Source organism: Phallusia mammillata, chromosome 5 (genome assembly GCF_965637545.1).
Source record: "Phallusia mammillata chromosome 5, kaPhaMamm4.hap1.1, whole genome shotgun sequence".
Classification (NCBI taxonomy): Eukaryota; Metazoa; Chordata; class Ascidiacea; order Phlebobranchia; family Ascidiidae; genus Phallusia; species Phallusia mammillata.
This window is the reverse complement of record NC_137256.1, coordinates 22,808,789-22,830,363: the sequence shown is the minus strand read 5'-3', so window position 1 is coordinate 22,830,363 and position 21,575 is coordinate 22,808,789. Positions and strand designations below refer to the sequence as shown.

Below are 21,575 nucleotides of genomic sequence, written 5' to 3'. Positions count from 1 at the left end.
TACACTGGATAAAACTCTTTCTATGTACTTATGTTATGTACATGGTGCATACTGAGCCTAGTACAACGCCTAGCACTTAAATTTATGAACATGCGACGTACCATGTTTTATGTCCCTGGTGTAACCTAAATTCGGTATAGTGCTTATTTACATATACCCGCTACATGTGTGTTTGTGCCATCTCTTAACCAGCGATGATTGTAGTAACCCTATGGAACCCACGTCCAAATTTGCATGCGCAAAACGGGAATTTGGTTTTTGTCAGGTGTGTTTTGACCTGAATTCAATGCATTGGTGGTCCAGGCTAATTAAAACACTGTACAGCCATTGTGGCAAGCCGTCACACAGCCTAAACAAGTACATACGCGCCTTGACAATTACCTGTCAAAAGCCATAACAACGCCTGATGCAGGTATATGGACTTATATTGGGTTAGTTCAGATTTTTAGTTAGGATTAGTATGCCACACCCTAAGCGACAATCGAAGTTTACTGCTTTAGTGGGGATAGTTGGTGTAACGTTTTATCATTTTCGGTCAACTCTTAATAAACATTACGTCGCTTTTTTGGCGTTGATATTGATGAAGTGTGTCATTGGGAAACTACTTTAAGACATTTTCAAGGAAGTTCAAAAATTCGTCATTGCAGGGACTTGGTGGGCTTTGCTTTTGACGAATTGTTGTAATCTTGCAGCCTTTAATAGAACTGTAAAGCTTGGTCTAACCTTCTTTAACAAAGCCAAGTTGTCCTTCATGCGCGAAGCACGTATTTCTTGATAAAATCACGCTAGCACATTTTAGACGTTACACTTTTTTGGACATTTAAGCCAACTTAACGCCTTGTAGGACTTTATTATTTATATGCGTTAAGCATTATTTTAACATTTATTTCAGGCATATATCAATACATGTGGATGTATTTTATATTTTGATCTGCAACATCTCCAATATAAAGCATAAAAAAATCTTACAGTAACTACTCTATCACCTTTTTCGTGTTACGATGCTTGTTTTGGGTGGTTATAGCGCTTGGAAAAACCGAAATACGTCGTCTCAGCATTTTTTGGGGTTACTATACGTGCAATTGGTCACAAATATGCGCCTGAATAAAACAATGCTTTTTTGGTTTAAATGGTAAAACGTCAGGCATTTTGGTTTCTGGCCTTTTGAGTTGACGCTATAAATGACTGCTTGTTTACACAATAACAACACATACGTAAACAGCAAAGTTGAAAAACATGTTGATAATAATGCCACTTGTTAAACATATCATCTATGACAATGCACGGCCAGTACCATAACCCTTCACTGCATGACACAGTAAGGGATCGACGACTTTCTATGCCAATGACCTCACCACAGTAATTTGCTATTTTAAACCCCTTCAACTTTTTAATTAATTGATTCATTATAAAGTGATTAAACCTCACTGAAATATCACCATTTTAACTTTTGGACGTAGCGATAATAAAGCTCTACCTAAACTCAAATTCGCAGAAAACTGTGTATGACGTATTCGGCAATGATTATTTTTCGGTGTGGTTTGCGCCTCTTGGCGCAACGGCCGATTATTACCTAAGGCAAATGCGCAAAATGATGCATTAATGTCTATTACCTGATCACACATACGCAATACAGAGATACGATTTATGATTTGTTCAATGGCCAAATGAAACACTGTGATTTATGTGGAACATGCGTTTCAGATGACTCTTGTTTTTACTTAAGCGGTTGTTTCACGTTTTAATTGTCAATTTAATTCGTACAAAGGTGCCAGGTTCAAATCCCGACGCTAAAGCGTAACGCAATTAAGAATTATTGTGTTTAAATAGTTGTGTACCTTACTCGAACGCTAGTTTGCGTTTTGTGGTGCACACGTTAACGATCATACACAACTAGAGGTAGCGTTCCTTGTGTGTTCTTCTCATTTTAGTGAAGATTGAACGATTGTTGTTTTTCCGTGTAACAGCCACAAGGGCGAATACCTTACATAAGTATGTAACGCTCCTTTTACCGGTATGGGATTACAAACCAACTAAAACGTTTTTTTGCCGAGGAAAAAATTACCACATTACGTTACAGATGCTTGACTTTGATGCTACCTTGTTTCAGACTGTTGTTTGTCATTCTAATGGCCTGTTTAAATGTTCAACCAATTTAGAAATACCCTGTGGTCCAACATTCCTACCGCAGCGGTTTTAGCAAGGTTGGTAAACACGTCACCGTACGAACGTATTGTTTGTGCTGTTTGGAAAATGTTATCCCACACAACTGGCAGACTGTTTTTGGACATCGACAAGTAATCTTTCTTCAGCAAGTCTCAATATTCAAAAAAGACTGGTTTTTCGCTGTAGAGGCTGGTACAGCAAAAAAGGAACCAAGAGCGCAATCAAATGTGGTTTTTGAAGTACTGTATTGTATGTAACATTCTTTGCCATATTTTAAGTACCTCAACACAATATTTCGAATTGTGTTTATTTGGTTTTAAATCAAATTCTCACATTGATTGTAAAACATTATGCCAGTCGTTTGTATATGGGAAAATCCTAATTCAAGAGCATTGTGTTTCGAAACGATAATGTGGTAAATAACCTAAGAATCAAAATTTATGCATGGTTTCATTTCTAATTTTCCAGCAATTTGCAAGCTTGCTGGTGCTAAAAAACTATTCTCCATATTTTGTAGATTACTATTCAGTTTAACAGACTTACTGTTTTTTTTAGACTTGTCTGTTTTTAGATTTGTTTTTCTTGGTTTTCATACATTTGTTTCTATCGATTCAACCATGTTTCATATCATCAGTATTTTGTATAACTTCGGCCCATGTTTGTCGATAGCTTGTGTCTTCCAGCGAGTCAGTGTCTATACTGGTGTGTTCGAGTCACACCACGCCACAAATTACCAGCTCAGCCACTCACGAATGGACACGTGTAACACGGTTCCGGATGCAAGGGGGAACCGTATCAGAGCGACTATATGCTAACCCTAAATCTGATTTCTTCGTGTGTTGGCGTTGTAACGGACTTTCAGCAACCCGTCTGACTATTCTTTCCTTATTTTTGTGTTTTCAAAGCTTGGTTTAAATGCACATGTACACAGTTCATGGTTTTATCAAGAGTTATAATAGACGTGTATGTCCATATGCTTTGAGTGAAACATATCTAACGTCCATTGAATGATATGTCTAAAAACTAAGCTGATCAAATTTGAAGGAGACTATTTTGTTTGTTTTTTCTTAAATTTCTGCTGCGTTAAGTTGACTTACAACTTAATGATTTATTTTAGCCAGCGTTTCAGAAAACAAAGCTCTTCTCTGGACACTTGTGGGCGCTACTGGGCCGTTTTCGATATGACATCACTTTGTGTCGTATTACACGTGACATGAAGCAAGCTTGGACGTGATGCATGTATAAAAAAATTGTTAATAACTCACAGAAAGTTTGTTCACACCACGAAATGTTTTCCATTTGTTTACCAAATCTCGTTTAATCTGATAATTTGTGTGCATTTAACTTCAGAAATTAAAGTATTCCAGTTAACAGCAAAACTGTAAAAACTACAAGCAACCTTAAGCGCGCACAGTCACAATTTTGAGTTTGTTTCGTTTTAATCTGGCTTTACTATCTTGATGTCGATGTGGCGATGACGCAGAGCATGTCAGGAAATGGTCTGTTGTGTTTTTCCTTTCTGTCTTGGACTGACGCAAATTCAATCGCTCGTTTAAACCGCCAGTGTTTGTGGAGCAGCGGTGTCCGCCTTTTTTACCAAAACCTACCTTTTTAGCAGGGAATCTTTTGAGATCGATACATCCCGTTTCAAGATGACTAAACAACTCATTTTTAACCTTGTAAATTTGGTGCCAACGACGTTGCCTTGATTTCATCGGCTAAATTGGACTTAAAATTGTCAAGTTATTTTAAGCCAAAACCATTCAACGATATTTAGCCACATCAAGACAGAGATTTGAGACTAGGAATGATATTTTCGCCAAGTGCATTTACATCCAACCACAAATGCCATTTTCTGGTCATAACATGTCATTGCAGTTTGGCAAGGGCCACAAAGCTTCTACCTTAAATCAAAGATTTGAGATAAAAATACCATAGTTTCTATTACTCCTTGATCGACTGTTTCGACATTCCTTGTGTAGATAATGTATCAAAAACGTGGTATACATCCTGTAACGAATGCTCATTTCAACATACTAACAACTTGCCAAGCACAACTACTACAACAATGGCAGGATAATGATGTGTGATTGGAAACTTGGAAAGCAAAATAACTTCAATGGTTTTGTTCAAAGACCGCCAAAGTTTTCTCGCACGCTTGAAGCATTTAAGGAAGGAAAACAGTGAAAAACGGCTGGATAAGTGGAATTGAGCTTTCTGTGACTTAAATCGACCGCATGGTGTCAGTAAAGTGCCACACTTTGTTGATCATCATCAGTTTGGATCACGTGATTGTGCTGCAAAACCAGGATTTTAGCTAAATTTGACTTGCAAGATTACAAAACAATTTTCAAATCAACAAACTGGGAAACAAAACGGAGAAAGATCAGCAAACATACCCAGCTGCATTCATAAAATACGATGCCAAAACGGCGGTAAAGGCTTCACACTTGACAATTCCCTCTGTGCCCAACTCTTTAGCAACTCGCCAGTCTGAGCTATTATCACATCCGCTGGTGTCTCGATCGCACTGTTTCGTCACAGTGGAGTTGAATTGTGACAGAACAATTGTTTCCGGTGCGGTTATCGACTCTTGTCCAGTGCTGTGTGGGATTGCAGCAAACGCCGCTTTCTCATATTTGGCCATGACAGAATTGGGCGAGGCGTTTTCCTAGATGTTACCTGTAGGGTTGGGTTTCTGTTTTTGAGTAAAGTTCCAGCTGACTGTACAGGTAGTCGATTATGCAAGGTTTTATCGCGTTTTGTAACTGTCTGTTCCTTACAGCTAAGTTATTTTACTTTTCAAGCAAATCATCGCATGTTTTGAAGGAAAGGTTTTTATCAATAGTTTTTACAATAAGTGATCTCATTTTGGAAGTTTTTTTGGTTTCTGTTTTAAAGAAACTTTTGCCCCAGTATAAAAGTTATCGATTATGCACGGCTTAACCAACGTGGCGTATGTTAATATATCGCTTTTTTGTCAGTGTCTGTTTATCACAGGTTAGAATATTTTACTTTTCAAGTCATCGCATATTTCAAAGGAAAGATTGTTTCAAGTTTTTTTTTCCAGTCAGTTTTTGTTCTTTACCTTTTTGAAAGTTTTTTGAGTGAAATTTATGCCTCAACAAAATTGCAAAAAAACGGTACTGATTTTGCGTAAATTACAGTGTGACGTGACTCAGATTTTGTTTGTTTACCCGAAAGTCAGTTTATGATTGTACAGGAAACGTAGAATGAATCGTGAAACTTGGTAACTTACAAGTGGTTGTTGATGGTAGCTTTGTATCAGGAAATCAAAACTGTCGGAACGCTTACCTTAAACCCGTCTGTCATCACAGTTTAGGTAAACTCGTTTTACAAGCAGTTTTTAAATGGCAAAAAGTCAAGATAAAACAGTTTAAATTTGTACTATATTCTAAGTTATATGCATTGCCTCAGAAATTGGATATATATTTCGAGGGTAGGCATCAGCAATGCCTTGTTCAAATAGAATACGCAATCAAAACTATTGGCTGATTTCTCTGATTTGTATCCACATCAGTTATGTCTGTAAGCAAAAGTGTGAAGTTGTAGGTTTGAAATACTTTCAGACGTCCAAACGTATTGCCCTGTTTGTTGATTTGATGTTTTATGGAAAAACGAGTGAAAAAAACTCTAAGAAAAGGTAACGCTTAATAAGAACAGTGCCATACGTTTGAAAATACGGGTAGCATAATATTTTGTGTTGTTTCTTTGCAGTCACTTATAAGTCGTCTGTAAAAATAGTCCAAGCTGAGACAAGCCCTGTTGCTACATTTTGTGATGCGTCAACTAATATATGTTAAAATTATATATTGATAAACAAAAATTCATAGTGGGTTAGTTACCACCAAGGGGCAAATTAGGAAACATCCCAGTTTCTTAGAAAAGAGAAAGAACGTATATAATTTATCAACCAGTCAGTTTGTGTATAACGTCAACTAAGTCGTGCATGCTGGGTAGAAGCTAGCTTTTGCTGTTTTGAACCCTCCCTGGGTATCATGTTTCAATACGCATTGCGCTTCATTCAATCCATGTTTGACATTTTGTTTGATGGAATGCTTCTTCGTGTGCGTCACCGGTGCTTCTTGGGGCTCTGAAAGCGAACCTGTATGCCACAGATACGAAGTATTAGGTGATTCTTCCATGAAACGATACTCGAACCCCAATACCCTTTCGTCTATTTGTGACCAATTGTGGTAAGAATGAATAGACTCGTAGTATTGACTTATAAGGTGCGCAGATGTGTTCGAAATATCTGCATGTTGAATGCACATGTGCTGATGTGTCGGTGTTTTAAACAGGAGGTAATCTAGCATAACTTCAAAGACCAAGAAAGACGCTCATATAAAAGGTTGCGAGTCCTAAAATTTGGTTAATTATGCCCCCTTTTTGGTTCATAACTGTGGCCTTACTCTGTGTCCAAGTAAAATATGTCATTTTCTTATGACAATTGCATCAACTCGTGTTCAAATTGCGGTGCGTACTTTTTGCGGGAGTTACGAGTGTTGTCAACCAACAATACAAAGAAATAACCAGGAAAAATTGCTCGCAAAAATCCTAAGCATCATTGCTTCCTTTGGCGTTGGAATGAAATACAGTTCATAGACAATGACAGGGCCATAGTTCATGCTGCAATAACGAGCCATGAAAGCACCGTTAATCTTTATCTAATCACTCTGCAAATTAAACGTCAAAATATGTTGACCAGCGCCAAAAGTCGTAACAAATTTCAAATGCAGAGCTGTGTTGTTCAAACGTATGATTCAATGGACAGGAAGCTTAACTTTAGGGCAGCAAAAGCACCCCATGACTAACACACACTGAGTAGAGCTATGTACCAGCGTCCAATCAAGCGGGGTTAATCGCCGGAAGTTGTTCCGTTTTCATTAGCAAATTCAGCGAACGGGTGAAAAGTTGTTTTTCGCGAAAACTACGTTCACTGGACTGTTACTGTTCATGAAAGGGCTTGGTTTGCGCCGCGTTGTGTACAGCTGATTTGTGTGCGTGCGTTTGTAGTTTAATTGCTCGGCGATTAAGAGTGATTGGCCCAGATTTGTTTTAGGGTTTAGGGGTGACTTGACAGAAATTGACTGTTTGACGCCGAAGTAGGAATGAGATTACAGATCAGAGAGTAAGATTTGCGATTCTTTTAGCTAAGAAGTGTATTAAATACTAGTGAATGTGTTTGAGAACATAGACCAAACAGTTTCTCGACATTATTACAAACCGTTGTTCTCAAAACCTTTTATTATTGATTGGTCCTTCATGCAACTTACTTTTTGGATGTTGTTTGGTCGAAATACTTTTAGCTTTACCTCCACACGAAATAACACTATTTTAAGTAGCACGATATTTCGACAGACTATAGGCGCGATTATAAACAAAGTGAACTGTTTTAACTTTGATGTGAGAGATATACAAGATGGAGATATGTTAAATCAAAACGCCCTTTTTCGATCGCTGTTAAACTGCCAAGTTAAATCGCCTGGAAATCACTATTTAAAAAAACATGTTGTATCATTGTGGCAAAGATTTACAGGTCAATGGGTTATTCAGTAAACCGATACATTTGTCAGGCGTCTTTGGCACAGCAGATATCGTAGATTGGCGTTTCCTCGTTGTGTTAATAGGCCACACGACACTATAGCGTTCCACTGGCCGTTCTTTGACTCGCCTTATCCGGTGTCTCTGCTCCTAATCGTCTCGAACTTCGAAAACGTCTTGCAAAGAGAAGGTTAACGATTTCCACACGCTGCTAACGAGCTTGGAAAACCATGTCGTCCCGCGCAGTAAACGTTTTTTTGCGCCTTCTTCAGTGTGATAGTGTCAAATGGATGCGTCAGTTCGGCTGTCAATCACGTTTGATTGATGGATGTGTTATCCGGGAACGAAGTTTAATTAGGCGTTCTGGCCAGTTGTAAGATATTGTTTTCCAAGATGTGTTAATGCCAGCAGTAAGATTCGATAAAGGGTATATTGTTTGTTAGCTACGTTTAATGAACTAGAGGTCCTTAGATTAAGCGTCTGTTTTAGTGGCAAAGATGGTAAATATGTAAAATTTGATAGTGATTTTTTGTAGCAAGGAAGGCAAGGCAACGTAGATCACTTTCTGAATACATGTTTCTCCGAAGCGTGCGTCACCAAAAAGTTGTACTCTATTAAAATACGGAGTCTGATAGCTAGAAACGACAGACGGCTTTGACCTGTGCATGATTCCTCGATTGAATGAGTTACGACAGAAATAGCAAGTCGCAAGTAGAATCACTCGTTGCCACCATTGCTTGTGGACTCATTCAGGAAACGTAACGATTTCAATTGCTCAATTGTGTTGCTTGCGTGATGACGCCTTTCCCCTATACAGTGGTTTATATTGGGAGTTCAGGGCAAATGCAGATTGGTTTTTAGTTAAAGTCAGTGTTCTTGAAGCTATAGGCAGTGGTGCTCAAACCGTTTCGTACTTGCGGCACTAATAAGCACGTTTTTTCTTCAGCTTATGGGCGTAAAAATTTAGTAAGTAGTTCATAAAGACACCTTTTGCTACTTGCAGAATTGGTGAGGCTGATTTTGGTTGAAATTAGCATCAAAATGCGGTTCTATACTGTCATACGCATCCACATTCCGTTATCAAGTCCTAAAAATGAGATAAGAGTCTACAAAAAGAGTATTATATGAATGTAAAGTGTACATGAATGTTTAAAAGGTTAACAATTACAAGAAAATGAGATTTGCATTCGACATTACAACTGATTGGATTCAAAAACTGAAAAATTGTAATTGCATTTGCGTTATGTCATCACTTTGGTTAATTACGACAAAAAGTTTTCAGCCAAGATTCGACGCGGTCAGCATCCTTCCGTTCCGCAAGTAACTTATAATTGCGTAAAAATGTTAATTTCAAAAAGTTCCCAGAATAACTTACTGATGTAATTACAGCTGTGCGCAAATAAATGTGTAAAGCAACACAACAGTTACAAGGCAATATTTAATGCCAAAATTTTGCAGCGCTTTTAAATGACGAAATTAGCGGCATTTCACGAAAGAGATTTATTGAAAAGTTGAAGTGATGTTATTTGCGTGCTTGAAACAAATCACTCATGGTTATAACAATGATTGTTATAAGCTTTGCAAAAAAATGTATTCAAGGCGTCTCAAGCTTATTGACAAATATTTAATCAGGTTTAGTGTTTTTATTATGACAAATCATTGTCCAATTTTGCGCTTTTTTAGTAAACAGTTTTGCATAAGTTTAATGGTGAAAATAACGGCCCAAATAGACATAAAAAGCGACATGCTTTATTTTTCAAATGTTTCGGCAAATGCTCATGCCATCATCAGTGATAAGAGGGCCGCATCACATCAGTTAGTTTTGCATAAACGCTGATTCCTACGGTTTTGTATAGCGACGTGCCTTCAAATAATGTTTTTGATCAAACTACGTAAATTAAACCGGGTTTCGCTAGACAACGTTAACTAAGAACCCGTGCGTGAAACTATATTTGGTGAGAACCAACGCACAACCCCAAAAACCCAACTTTTAATGTTCCCAACGTCAGTGGGACGTAAGTTGTGCAATTAATCAGTCGGAATTCCGTTGATGACGTAACGGGCGTGGTAAATTCGGTCGTTGCTTGATCACGATTAGTTTTTTCACTTTTATGTGCGTCAGTACACACCAAGATCCGGTCAGCAATGGACAGTGCAACTTAATCATTGCAAAGGTGGCAGCTTGTAAACGACTTGTAGTTAACGTGTTTTGTGGTTTGGAACTACATAGTAAATGTTGGACCCTATTAACAGCACGACTTCCGTGCAAAGTTGTCAAGTTGTGCAGGTTTTTGTTTAATACAGTTTTCTTGGCAGATTATCCAGGACGTGATATTGTTTGAGCGCTGTGCGTTAAGTGACCTTTGATTTTTTGGCATAAGATTTTTTTAGCATGTAAATTGCAAGAATGCGTTGCAGTTTGGCTGAGATATTGAATTGCAAAGGCTGTACTCATGTTTTTTTACGTAAATTTAAGATATATTTTCAAGAGAATGGCAGATATTATTTGTCTTTTTGCAAGCCTTTTTGGGCGAATTGGTAGCTTTCTAACTGCGTAAACTGGAAGAATGTTGGTTTTAATGCCAAGATCTCTTTAAAACTGCATTATTGTTGGTCTATAATTGTATGTTTAATATCTTGTAGCGTGAATGTAAACTAAGTTCAAATATACTGATTCACAAACAATCGAAAACAACAAAGGCCTATTGCCATGGCCACATCAGTTGCTGCCCCAAGTCTTGATAGCGGGTACGACTCGAGGTTCTTAAACGACCGCGATTTCGACGAATGCAGCGAAATTAGCCAAGACGACGACCACGTTGGTTCGGATTACAGTCTCTCTGATATCGAAGATGCACTGGAGAAAAAATCCAATGCGGCAAGGCCTCGAAAACTCTCGGTCCTTCCTTCTTTCCCGGTCGATATCGACATCCCGGTGAAGATCAGCAAACGCCCCGCGCCACCCCTCTGTGATGTCATAAGCAATGGGAAGGCGACGCCGGTAAAGTGCAGACGGAGACTTTCTAGCGGTGGAAGTCGTAAGGGTGATGGTTCGAGACCCAACTCGGCCACTGGAAAATGGATCAGGCGACGATCCACAAAACTCTCCGTAAAAAAACAAACCGCCCAACATGGGTTACTGCAGATCGCGCATTTGTTCGAAAACGCCGAGGACAAACAAAAAACGCCAGAGGACGAACAAGACCGAGTTCCAAACATGGAGAACGATTTTCCACCGCGTTTTATCAAAAGAGCCAATACTGTCGGCGTTATTAAGAACTTTGCTAAGGATGAAACTGTTACACCGAAACGAAAGATCCCAAACTTGGGGGATTACCCGAACGGGGAGTCCCTGCACTTGGAATTGTTACGTAACAGGAGTCAGAGTCACAGTGGGTTATTGGACTCGCCCAGGTCGCGTTCTTCATCAGTTCTTAGCAACCGAAGTCTGAAAACTGACACAGAAGGCGAGGAGACCTTAGATAAAGACTCTAACCGCTCCCTGCGCCAGTGGAAGCACTATAAACGCGCAATGGAGGCTTACAGGAAATCTGCTGAGAAATCAAAGGCAGCGGCGACATCACCATCGCCACAGAGCACTGATGATGCCAATAAAACCAACTCATTGCCTTTGCGTGGGCAAAGTGTGTTTGAGCGAGTTAGTATTTACGATTTATGGGACACACGAAGTCGGTCATCGACACCAACTGCTGAAGAATGCAGCGTAATTGCTGAAAGTCCGACTGCCGAGTCAATTGCCGATTCTGATTCCCTACAGCTGGGGGACGATGTACAGAAATGGTGTCAGCGTAACCACAAGCCAACGCCGATCAAAAAATACGGCTGTAAGTGCGAAGAACCGAATCCAAGTCTTTCCCTTGATTATCGCAATGTGGTGCGACGGACACCCAGTCGTAATAAAGGAGGGTGGACGCTTCTAAGGCAATCTTTTCGTAGAAATAACAACCGCTCATCAATGCGTAAGAGCATGGAACCGGATCCTATTACAGATATCGACGCCATGATCGGATTTTCGGACTATAAATCGCCGAAACGCGATTCGTTAACAGACGAACCGGTTTCAAGCTTCGATATGATACCGGAACCTTCTACAGAACAAGATTCGGTTCCAAAGCGTCCCCCGACACCGGAGAAGATCGTTTGGTCGGAGTATCAGGATTATATCAAAGTTAAAGCTGAACTTTCTGAATTTCCTCGCACCAGCTTTAAAATGCGACTAGCTGTCCTTGAGAAAAAAGGGGTAAAGACCAAAGGTTTAGCGGATATAATCTGCAAAGAAGAAGTAGCTGTACAAACAGGTGCTATACCAGCGAGAAAACTATCAGAAGATCGTCAGTCGCAGAACGATTTGAACGACATCAATCTGCGCAATAATAATGAGATTATAAGAAAGCGCAATTTGTCGCTTTCCAGCAATTCCCTGCAAGTAAAAGAACATCATAAGTCAGTTGAACACATTTCTGTGCCTAGTCATCGACTTCCAGAATTCGGGCATTATCACACAATTGCAAGTCCGGCTAGGTTGTCAAGAATGCTTAAGAAGAAAGCAAAGAAACTATCGCTTCTGTCGCCCTTATCGTCGCCGCATATCGCCGGCGGTAAAACCGACAAGAAAAAGACACCATCCCCGCAAAGGCGCACAACCAGTTTGACTGATCAATGCAAGTATGAATTAGATAAGGACCATTTAGCTATTATCAGCACAGAGGATGGTTTTGATGCATCTGCTGATGAAGTCTTTTCACTACCATCTCCTGCTCCCCGCCCTGCTGTAGACGATATGGGTTCAATGGAGTCGTTTCAATTTCCGAGTCCGCCTAAAGAGTTCTGTGGCAGTGTTTCGCCAAGAAAAATCACCCCGCTACAAGATGAACCCAGTGTTTCTAAAAATATTTCTTCTGAAACACAAGGTGATAATGCAGATCAAACCTTAACGCCTTCTGCATTTGATACAACACTGCAAAAAAGCAATACAAGTTCCCCTAACCGGTTAACTGATTCCAGATACCAAAGAAAGAAAGACAAAAATGCAACTCAAAAACCTTCAATATCCAGTAGTGCCGACTTTTTGAGTGCATGTGTAGATAGTGCGAATGACTCCAGCGCCAATATGAAAAAAAAGCGTTCCTCCTGGCTGTACGCAAACGGTGGCAGCCCATTTGCGTGTTATCAAGAAGGCAGTGCTGGCGCAACGGCTACAAACCTCACTTATATGGACGTACGAACTATTACTCCGTCAGTTAGCCCAGATGTGCGTCGCAAGCAAGATGTACCGAAGATTAAAATTACAAAATCGAGCGTAAGGCAAAGTAGACCCAGAGAAGAGCCTGTGTACAACAACATACCAACGCCGGCTGCGGACCCACTGTATCTTAATGTACAGTCCGGGTGCGAATCCGAAGACGACTATGTTAGCTATGATCAATTTTACAATGATATACCGATCAAGGGTGGTTCAAAGGGAAAACGGAATGATGAGGACACGTTGAATAGGGCTGATATTCTGCAAGAAGATATGTCAAAACTTGACTTGGATATCGAAGGGTATTTTGCTTCCCTAGGACGTAAGAAACCCACAAGGTCCCTCAAAGCATCGCCTCATCGCTCCACACCAGTTAGAAATGCCCGCAATACAAAAAGTTGCCAAAGTCAGCAGCTTTCAAAGTACGTTTCCCGTTCACCTGTTCTTATCAACTCCAACGCGAATAACAGTTCAACTAAAGCCTTCAGCAACGGCATGTTCAGGCCTTCGAGATATAGCAGGGACTCTAATGCATCTAGCGTCCTCAGCACATGTAGTTCCTCCCGCTCAAGCTGTGTAACACCTTCCCCCATCTCAACACCAGTCGCTGAACATATTCAGATCTTTGAAAGTGGTGATTTCAGTGATAAACGCAAACGTAAACGAAAAAGCAAGCGCTCTCACAAGAAGGCTGCTGAGATATCCGTCCCTCTGACTGACAGTGTTCTTCACCCTGACGCTGCTTACCAATTGAACTTGGAAAAGAGGTTTAGCAGTAAAACTGACCGAATTGATTTGATATCGAGTTTCATCAATAACGACTCGATTCAGCAAGTCGGGAAAATATGTGAAATGTTTGAAAGCAAATCGAAACAGATGAACACAATGGAACGCAAGGCGTATTCCGACGGGTTGTTCTCTAGCATGTCAAGAATATTGAAATTACGAAAAGTTAAAACCAAAACAGGTAAAAAAATTACATGCTCTAATAATGTGAAAGTAGACGTTGATTTTATTGGTCTTAGGGCTGTCATTTTTGTTTGGTTTCGGGGGCTGTCTTTGTCTGGATTTTGTCTGTTTTCGTTGTTGTTGGTGGCGTGAGTGTTGTATAGTACTTTGTGAAACTTCAATCTTTAGAGTTTCCAATAATTTTGGGGAGATTTTGGGGAAATTTCCAATGTGATGTCACACACTATCATAAATTTCCCACTGCCCAAAACCGTTTTAAAACCCCGACGGTATTTAAGTAAACCAGTCTCGTGTTCGTTACAGCGAAGTCACGTGAGCAGTCCATCAGGGGGCCTCATGGTGGGGGCCTCCCAAGCCCACCCATGTCAGGTAGGAAAAGGGGTGAAATGGCATGGATGACAAATGTTATGTTTCTCTATAACGCATGAACGTTTGGAAAAACCTACAAAAGGCTGTTGGTGGTTTAATTTCAACATTTCAACAATTCTATGTGTCTGTTTGAAGCGATTAAACTTTGATGATGCCGCAATTGTAACCGATACTGTTGTGTGATTTATTTTCCACTAACTTTTACGGCACCCACAGAAGATGGAGTATATGAATTTACTAACACTAAAAAATGCAATTTCAGAAAAGAATTGTTACCTTGCATGTCAAGATTTACTTTGCAAAAGTTGTTATATTGATCAAAATTTAGGCTTTTAATTGCAGTTGTCTAACGAAACGCAAAATTTAAACTCAAATTTTGGCAATTTTTACTTAAGTATCATTAACTCAATTACAATCAATACACGTTATCTTGTAATTAATGACCAAATTTTAGCAAATATCTAATTCTGATGATCTATGTGTCAAGTTTATGCAATGACAAATCCCGCTATAATTCTTGCTTATACGAATCCTATTAGCAAGCAAAATGCATGGTGGTGTGAAATGGAAATGTTAATGTGGTTTTATTTGCTAACAAAACTGATAACCTAATATGTATTTATCCGTTGTATAGATGTACAGCCAGATTCTATATTGCATGTGCCAGTATTAGCAAGCTTTAGTGACTAATTGTGTTAGTTTTGATTCTAAATATAACTAGCCACGCTAGTGTACAATAAAAGTATGCCGTTGACACGTTTATAGTATATGCATTGACAAAGATGCAACCAATCAAAATTAATGTTTTGCAACCTTTTTAGGCCACCGACTTCTTTAACCAACCTGACATTTAGCTGGCTTTACAAAGATGTGAAATAATGAAAACGCTGTACATGGGATTAAAACATATTTTTTATGTCATAAGTGGAACCGATTTAGTCCGCTAATTAGGGGCTGAGAAACAATATAATCTAAGTACTTTATGTCTTCTAAATCTGCATAGAAAATGTGGTACTTTTGTACGGTTACACCAACTTTAGTGTGTTTTGTTTCAGCAGCTGTCCAACATACTCAGCACCACCAAGCTCCACCACCAGCAGCTCATAACGTTTCTTACACACCACCACCACCACAGGCAACAGTAAGTCTACACATTTCATCGCTTGCTTCGTGAGAATGTCAGCAAACCGGAATTTACATGTCAGAAAAAAATAGCATGTATGTCAGCTCGCAGTGAACCCGTTTCTCCTCACAAACGCACAAAACGATGAAAAATCTTTCGTCTTTCTGTACATCAGTGATTTCTTGAATAAGGCCCCGAATTGCGCGTTTCATAAGAACTATTGGCATGATTTGTTTAATGTATTAACAAAGTAGCTTGCTTGCTCGTTAGTACATGATATGACACATTGCATAGACTTTACATGTTTATCATTCGTTATAGAGAAGAAAAATCCTAAATGCGCTACGAATTTTTTACCAATAATATCGTGCTTGTGTCGATTAGCTATAAAAATCTCTGTAACGTTGGGGATCTTTCGACAAAATTATGCAAATATTTTGACTTGTCCTGTTAGATTGTTTGATATTTGGTTTTACATTTTTTTATGTTTCTGACAGTTACAAGTTGACGATAAAAAGAAAGGAAAAAAGAGTAAGAAGAAAGGAAAACTAACCAAAGCCGATATTGGCGTGCCATCAGACTTCAAGTAAGCTATTAATATAACTTTACGTTTTTTTTGTTTTTTGCACATTGTCAAAAAAACTTCTATCCTAATTAAAGTGGAGTACGCTGGGCATCTAGGGGCCGAAAGGAGATGCCTTGGGACGAAAAAGTATTTTACCCTTACGCTGATAATAGGGCTTTAGAGTTTTTTGTTTCTTGCACCTTGTTTAGAAAAACACCTATCTAGTCTGTTTGTCGCTAAAGTGTGGTTTGTTGGGCTTCTAAAGGGCCGAAAGTGAATATATTGGTACTAAATAGTCCTTGAGGCGTACCTGATCAATGTTGCGTTCAAATTGTGATTTTTGAACGATATAATTTTTTCGCGTCTATTCTAACTCTTGTTAGAAGATGTTTCTTATTTAATACCGCGGGTTTGCTTGCTTTATGAGTAAAACATAAACCGATTCGGACCCAAATGTCATGTCCTCAAGTCATTGAAATGTTATATAGGGGAAACTACTGGTCTGATAAATACCTTGGCTATATGGTCAGTTTGCCAAACATTAGTCGAAACAGCATAAAAAATTCTTGAAAATGGTAAACGAATTAGCTGCGGCCTTTTGAGATGCTAGTGACGTAAAAAGCATCGTACCACCTTCCACAAGTGACGTCATATATTTGCCGTCTGATTGATTTGTTAAATTGTTGTGTTTTTTTCGCAGACATGTCGGACACGTCGGTTGGGATCCTAACAAGGGATTTGACGTAAGTTGAAAATCGAAGTTTTTTTTCGCACCGCACCACAGGAAATCACGTTTTTTGAGACACTCAATTTTAGTGTCGGGTTTTGACTTCCAAATTATTTGCCAATGCGCCGTGATTTTCCAAATTAAATCTGAAGGAAATTATCCAGGAAAATGACTACATTCTCGGCGGATAGGGTTTTAACACGTTTAATGCAATGGTTCTTAAACTTTATTTTACTGTTTCCTCTGAAAACAACCCGATGATATCACTTTACCTTGTTTCAAAAAACTTAAATTCAAGTGATGACGTCATAAAAATGACGTCACAGAAGTAAAAAAATTGATATTCCGTGTCTCTTATACGTTTATATGGACTGATAATTACATTATTAGCCTTTAATTTCCGTAAAAAAAATCGTTCTTCGCGTTTGGCAACATTATAATTTTTACCATGCCACCTAACTCCAATTACGTAACAAGACATCATAAAATTTGCATACGGCTGTGTGGATTAACGGAATATGGCTTCTTCCAAAAGCAACGATAATAATCGATATATTGTTGTGCCGTGCCAAAAGAGCCATGGTAATTGTGTTCTGCATCTAATACGAGTTTAAAACCTCCTACAAAATAGTTCCCCTCGAAAATACTTACATACCAATTAGTTGCAGTCAAAGAATAGGTAACAATCAAATTTGCATATCCACTGCACCACCTTTATTGTGGTAAAAATACTACAGGAACCGAACTAAATCTTAATCAATCACTCAGCCATGGCCGCGATTAGCATATGTGGCCGCTTTAGAAGATCTTGACACAACGGCATTCGATTTTATATTACACATTTAGCTGTAAACGGCGCGCCATCCAAATCCACTAATCTGAATACGCATGAACGGACACGCATTTCAAGCATATGTCGTTCAGTTTTATCGCTTTTGTGGCTTTTTATTCAGTCAGAACGCCGTTCCACTACATACTAGGTCGCCTTTGTGTTGGAATGTAGCAAGGTTTATTTTAAAAAAGGATTACTTTACGTAGAATACGTTGTAACAATTAGATATGGTTTAATTGTTGCAAGTTGGCACCGATTAATAACTACAGCGATTATAATAACTACTAAACCAGTGGTTCTCAAACTGTGGTACGCGTACCACTATTGGTACGCCAAAACTTTTCAGGTGGTACGCGGGTAGCTTTCTGTGATACCTAATTAAAGTCCGATCTAGAAATTGCAACTCAACTGACCCAACTATGATCAGCCCTGGTTTGGGCGAAGCTCGAGTTTTGGACAGTGTTTTGAAATTGCTAAATATGCTAGTCAGGGCGAGAAAATTGGCCCTTTTCTTGGCCTGCCAATGTAAACAGGGTTTATGATAGGTGGTACGCAGCGATAGAAAAGGTCGTCAGTTGGTACTCGATCCGTATGAGATTGAGAAACACTGGTCTAAACGCAAGGAATTGTGCCCAGGAATAAGCAAACTTGTAGGAACAAGATTGTCTAAGTAGGATGGATTATGAATTAGAAATGTTTCTTATAATGATGTCGGACTTTGTGTATGAGACACCGGTGTGGAATTGTGTAAGTAAAACTGTGCGATGTTGATTAACCTGCAATCGAATCGAAAACCATGTGGGCATATAGCAATAGGCAGCGATTATTGTTGCAGCTTTTTCTGTATCAGTATTTTTCTGATCAAATATTTTGCCCACAGATGAATAACATGGACCCTGACGTCAAGAATCTCTTCAACAAAGCCGGGATAAAAGACAGTGATCTCCAGGACAAAGAGAAAGCTCAGTTTATCTACGATTTCATCGAAAAGCAAGGAGGAATTGAGGCAATAAAACAGTAAGTTTCACCACCCGCACAACATGAATTGCAATATAAGTGTTCTGTGACAAAGTTTCATTCACGTGTGTTGTTATTATTTATCCAGGGACACCAAACGAGGCGGTCCCGCGCCCCCACCGCCGTCCCGAGGTGGAGGAGTAGGAGGTCCACCCCCACCCCCACGAAGAGACGGTGGCGGCCCTCCGCCACCTCCTCCCCAGCGTGGAGGTTCCGGACCCCCACCACCACCCCCTCAACGGGGTCATGGGGCTCTACCTCCGCCCCGCCAACCACAATCTCAACCCCCACCCCCACCACCAGGCAGGGGGCGGCCTCCAAACCAAGGACGCGGTCCCCCACCACCCCCAGGACGTGCACCGGAATCTATACCCCCACCTCCCCCTCCGAGTTTTGGGGGCCCACCACCACCGCCACCCCCATCTGGGGCGGGTATCCCCCCACCACCCCCACCTCCGGCTGCTGGAATCCCCCCGCCCCCACATATGACAGGGGGAGCACCCCCGCCACCCCCTAGCAGTGGGGGAGGTGGAGGTAGGGGTGCTCTGTTGGATCAAATTCGCCAAGGGGTAAGTTGAATCGTTGTGAAAAGTTTTAGATTTCAGCTCTTTGAAACAAGCCACTTAATTTTCCTGTTTGTGTATTCGAACAGAACCCGGTACTTAAGCCACCTGGAGAGAAACCGGTAGGAGGGGGAGGCGGCGGAGGAGGGAGAGGAGCGCTCCTCGACCAGATTCGTCAAGGCTCTGCTCTCAAAAAAGTGGTAAGACTTCAAACTCTTAGAGCAATGTTTTCTCCAAGATCTGACTATAACAGAACCTTAGCATTTATAAGAACAAAATATTATACATGTCACATTTCCATAACCGAATTAGGCCGTTTAAAAACCAATCTGTTGTCTGCAGTGGGATTTCAACCCACGACATGAGCCTTCCGTTACTGACAGTTTACCAACCGAGCTAAGCAGACTTCAAACATAATACTATTGGGCAACATAAATAACCAGTTCCAAGTAATGAATGAAGCCTAAATGATCAATATTTTTCGTTTGTGCCTTGTCTAATTTGCTGATAAAATGTATTTTTAGCTTTAAGTCATTTGCCGTTCGTTCAGGGTTAAGTCATTTTGTCGAGACAGGCAAACCCCTGGTATACTGAGATGTGTTGGATCAGCATTATCATATTTTTTTGTTCCGTAGACTTCCTGCGAAACCGACTCAATGCCGTCGACTCCAGTAAAAGAAGAGGAAGGCCTTGCCGGGGCATTGGCTCGGGCGCTTCAGAAACGAGAAAATGCGATTCAATCTGATTCTGATTCCGACTTCAATGGAGAAGACGACTCCGACGACGACTGGAGCGATTAGACAGCTTTTGTTGATGTGTTTATTATGGCAACTAGGTTCAAAAACTCCATTTTGATGGACTTCGTGCATAACAAGCACTGTTTAACGCCTCAATGTCATTGTTGTAGACTTTTATTTAAATTTTCAGAGTCAAGTAATTGAGAAACTGCACTTTTTGGATGTGTAGGTCAATTGTGCATTTTCTGTTTTTTTCGCATCTCTAATTTTCTGCTCTTTGATCTGTGGTCAGTATGTAACCATTTGTGCGTAACATAACACAATACCAAATCTTTTTGGTTTTTCCAACATTGGTTTCGTTACTTTCAACTATAAGATAGAGGATTCGAATCTGGACGCTTGCAGTTATTCTGCCCTTGTTGTGCAATACAAGACAAAATAACCTTGTTCGAGGTTTAAATTGCTTGTAGAGGTATAAGTTATTACATTTTGTTGTTATTTTCCATTTGCGCTATATCAATCGACAGACCTCTTAAATATTAATACCTTTCTCAAGAAAAATCACTTTTTTCTTTTGTGTATGTCGTTTAGTGGTTTCAGTTGCGGGGATTAAACACTGTCTATGGCCAGCTGACCAAAAAATCCCCGTGCAAAAAGTTCTTTCCCGTTTTTCTTTTGCGTTTTAGTGTTTTTCTGGCGACGCAGCCATTAAGCCATCGTGACGACCAACGCTTTTTCTTGTACAGTTTTAAGTGCCGAAAAATATGTCATTTTCCGTTGTAAATATCAGCGCACGTATACTCACATATACGACCGATTTGGTCAAGATCAACCTTATTATGCATCGTAACCGCTTGTAGATAAAAATCGTAACCTTTTCGTTCCTTGCTGTTTTCTTCCGTTTGTGGTGTTTCAATAGCGAATCCCATCCTGTGCTTTGGACAAGTGACATCCGAGTTGCGTTGTACTCTGTCTTGTATACATGTAACGTTTGTTTGTACAGTTAACTAATCGCGAATCGTAAGACAGTAATAATAAAAAGACTCGACAATGATCACGGCTCTGCCAGAACCACAAGCAAAGGTAGACACAAGTTTTCCGATTTATCCTTGCAAAAAACAGGTACTTTATACTAGGGTTGGCAAGCCGGTCAATTGACCGGTCAAATACGGTCAATTGACCGGTCAATTGACAGCACTTTATTTAACCGGTCAAATACTATTTTTAATTTTAAAAATCAAATGTGGTAAATTTTCTTGGACTTGCTTTTTGGTTGTTGAAAAGGGTAATTTATTTCTAAAAACCCTCAAGTAGAACAGTTTAGGGCATACTGTTGTATTAATAAGTGCTTTTTAAGCCAATGTAGATGTGTTTTGTTCATTTGAAATAAATCCCATAACAATTAGGGGATACTTTTCATTTGAAATTAAGATCTGATTTACGTTACGACAAAGGTTTACAATGCAATTAAAAAACATGCATCACTTCTAGCACCGTTTTATCTTAATAAAAATCGGGTGTGATAGGTCCATGAGGGGAAGTTAGTTCATTAGAATTTACTTGGGCTTTTTTGCAAATGTTGCACATTTTGACTGACAGATAAAAAATCTAAGTAATTTAAAGCATCTGTGTAAACTTGTAGGTCTACAGCCCTTTTTCTATAGTTGATCCAAAAATTG

At 39.7% G+C, this 21,575-nt stretch overlaps 1 protein-coding gene across 4 annotated transcripts; it reads left to right on the top strand.

Moving 5' to 3' along the window:
* Positions 1 to 2,726: 2,726 nt before the first annotated feature.
* On the top strand, positions 2,727 to 20,950 carry LOC145228336 (uncharacterized). Of its 4 annotated transcripts, none has more exons than XM_080093368.1 (9): positions 2,727 to 13,961; positions 14,267 to 14,332; positions 15,391 to 15,473; positions 15,953 to 16,041; positions 16,721 to 16,763; positions 18,460 to 18,596; positions 18,685 to 19,165; positions 19,249 to 19,359; positions 19,795 to 20,950. In XM_080093368.1, the coding sequence occupies exons 1-9, from the start codon at positions 10,442 to 10,444 to the stop codon at positions 19,957 to 19,959; spliced, it is 4,695 nt and encodes a 1,564-aa protein (XP_079949494.1). In that variant the 5' UTR covers positions 2,727 to 10,441; the 3' UTR covers positions 19,960 to 20,950. The 4 variants fall into 4 exon arrangements, with proteins under 4 accessions (XP_079949494.1, XP_079949493.1, XP_079949496.1 ...); XM_080093367.1 differs by having other exon boundaries at positions 15,388 to 15,473; XM_080093370.1 differs by lacking the exon at positions 14,267 to 14,332 and having other exon boundaries at positions 2,728 to 13,961.
* Positions 20,951 to 21,575: the final 625 nt, after the last annotated feature.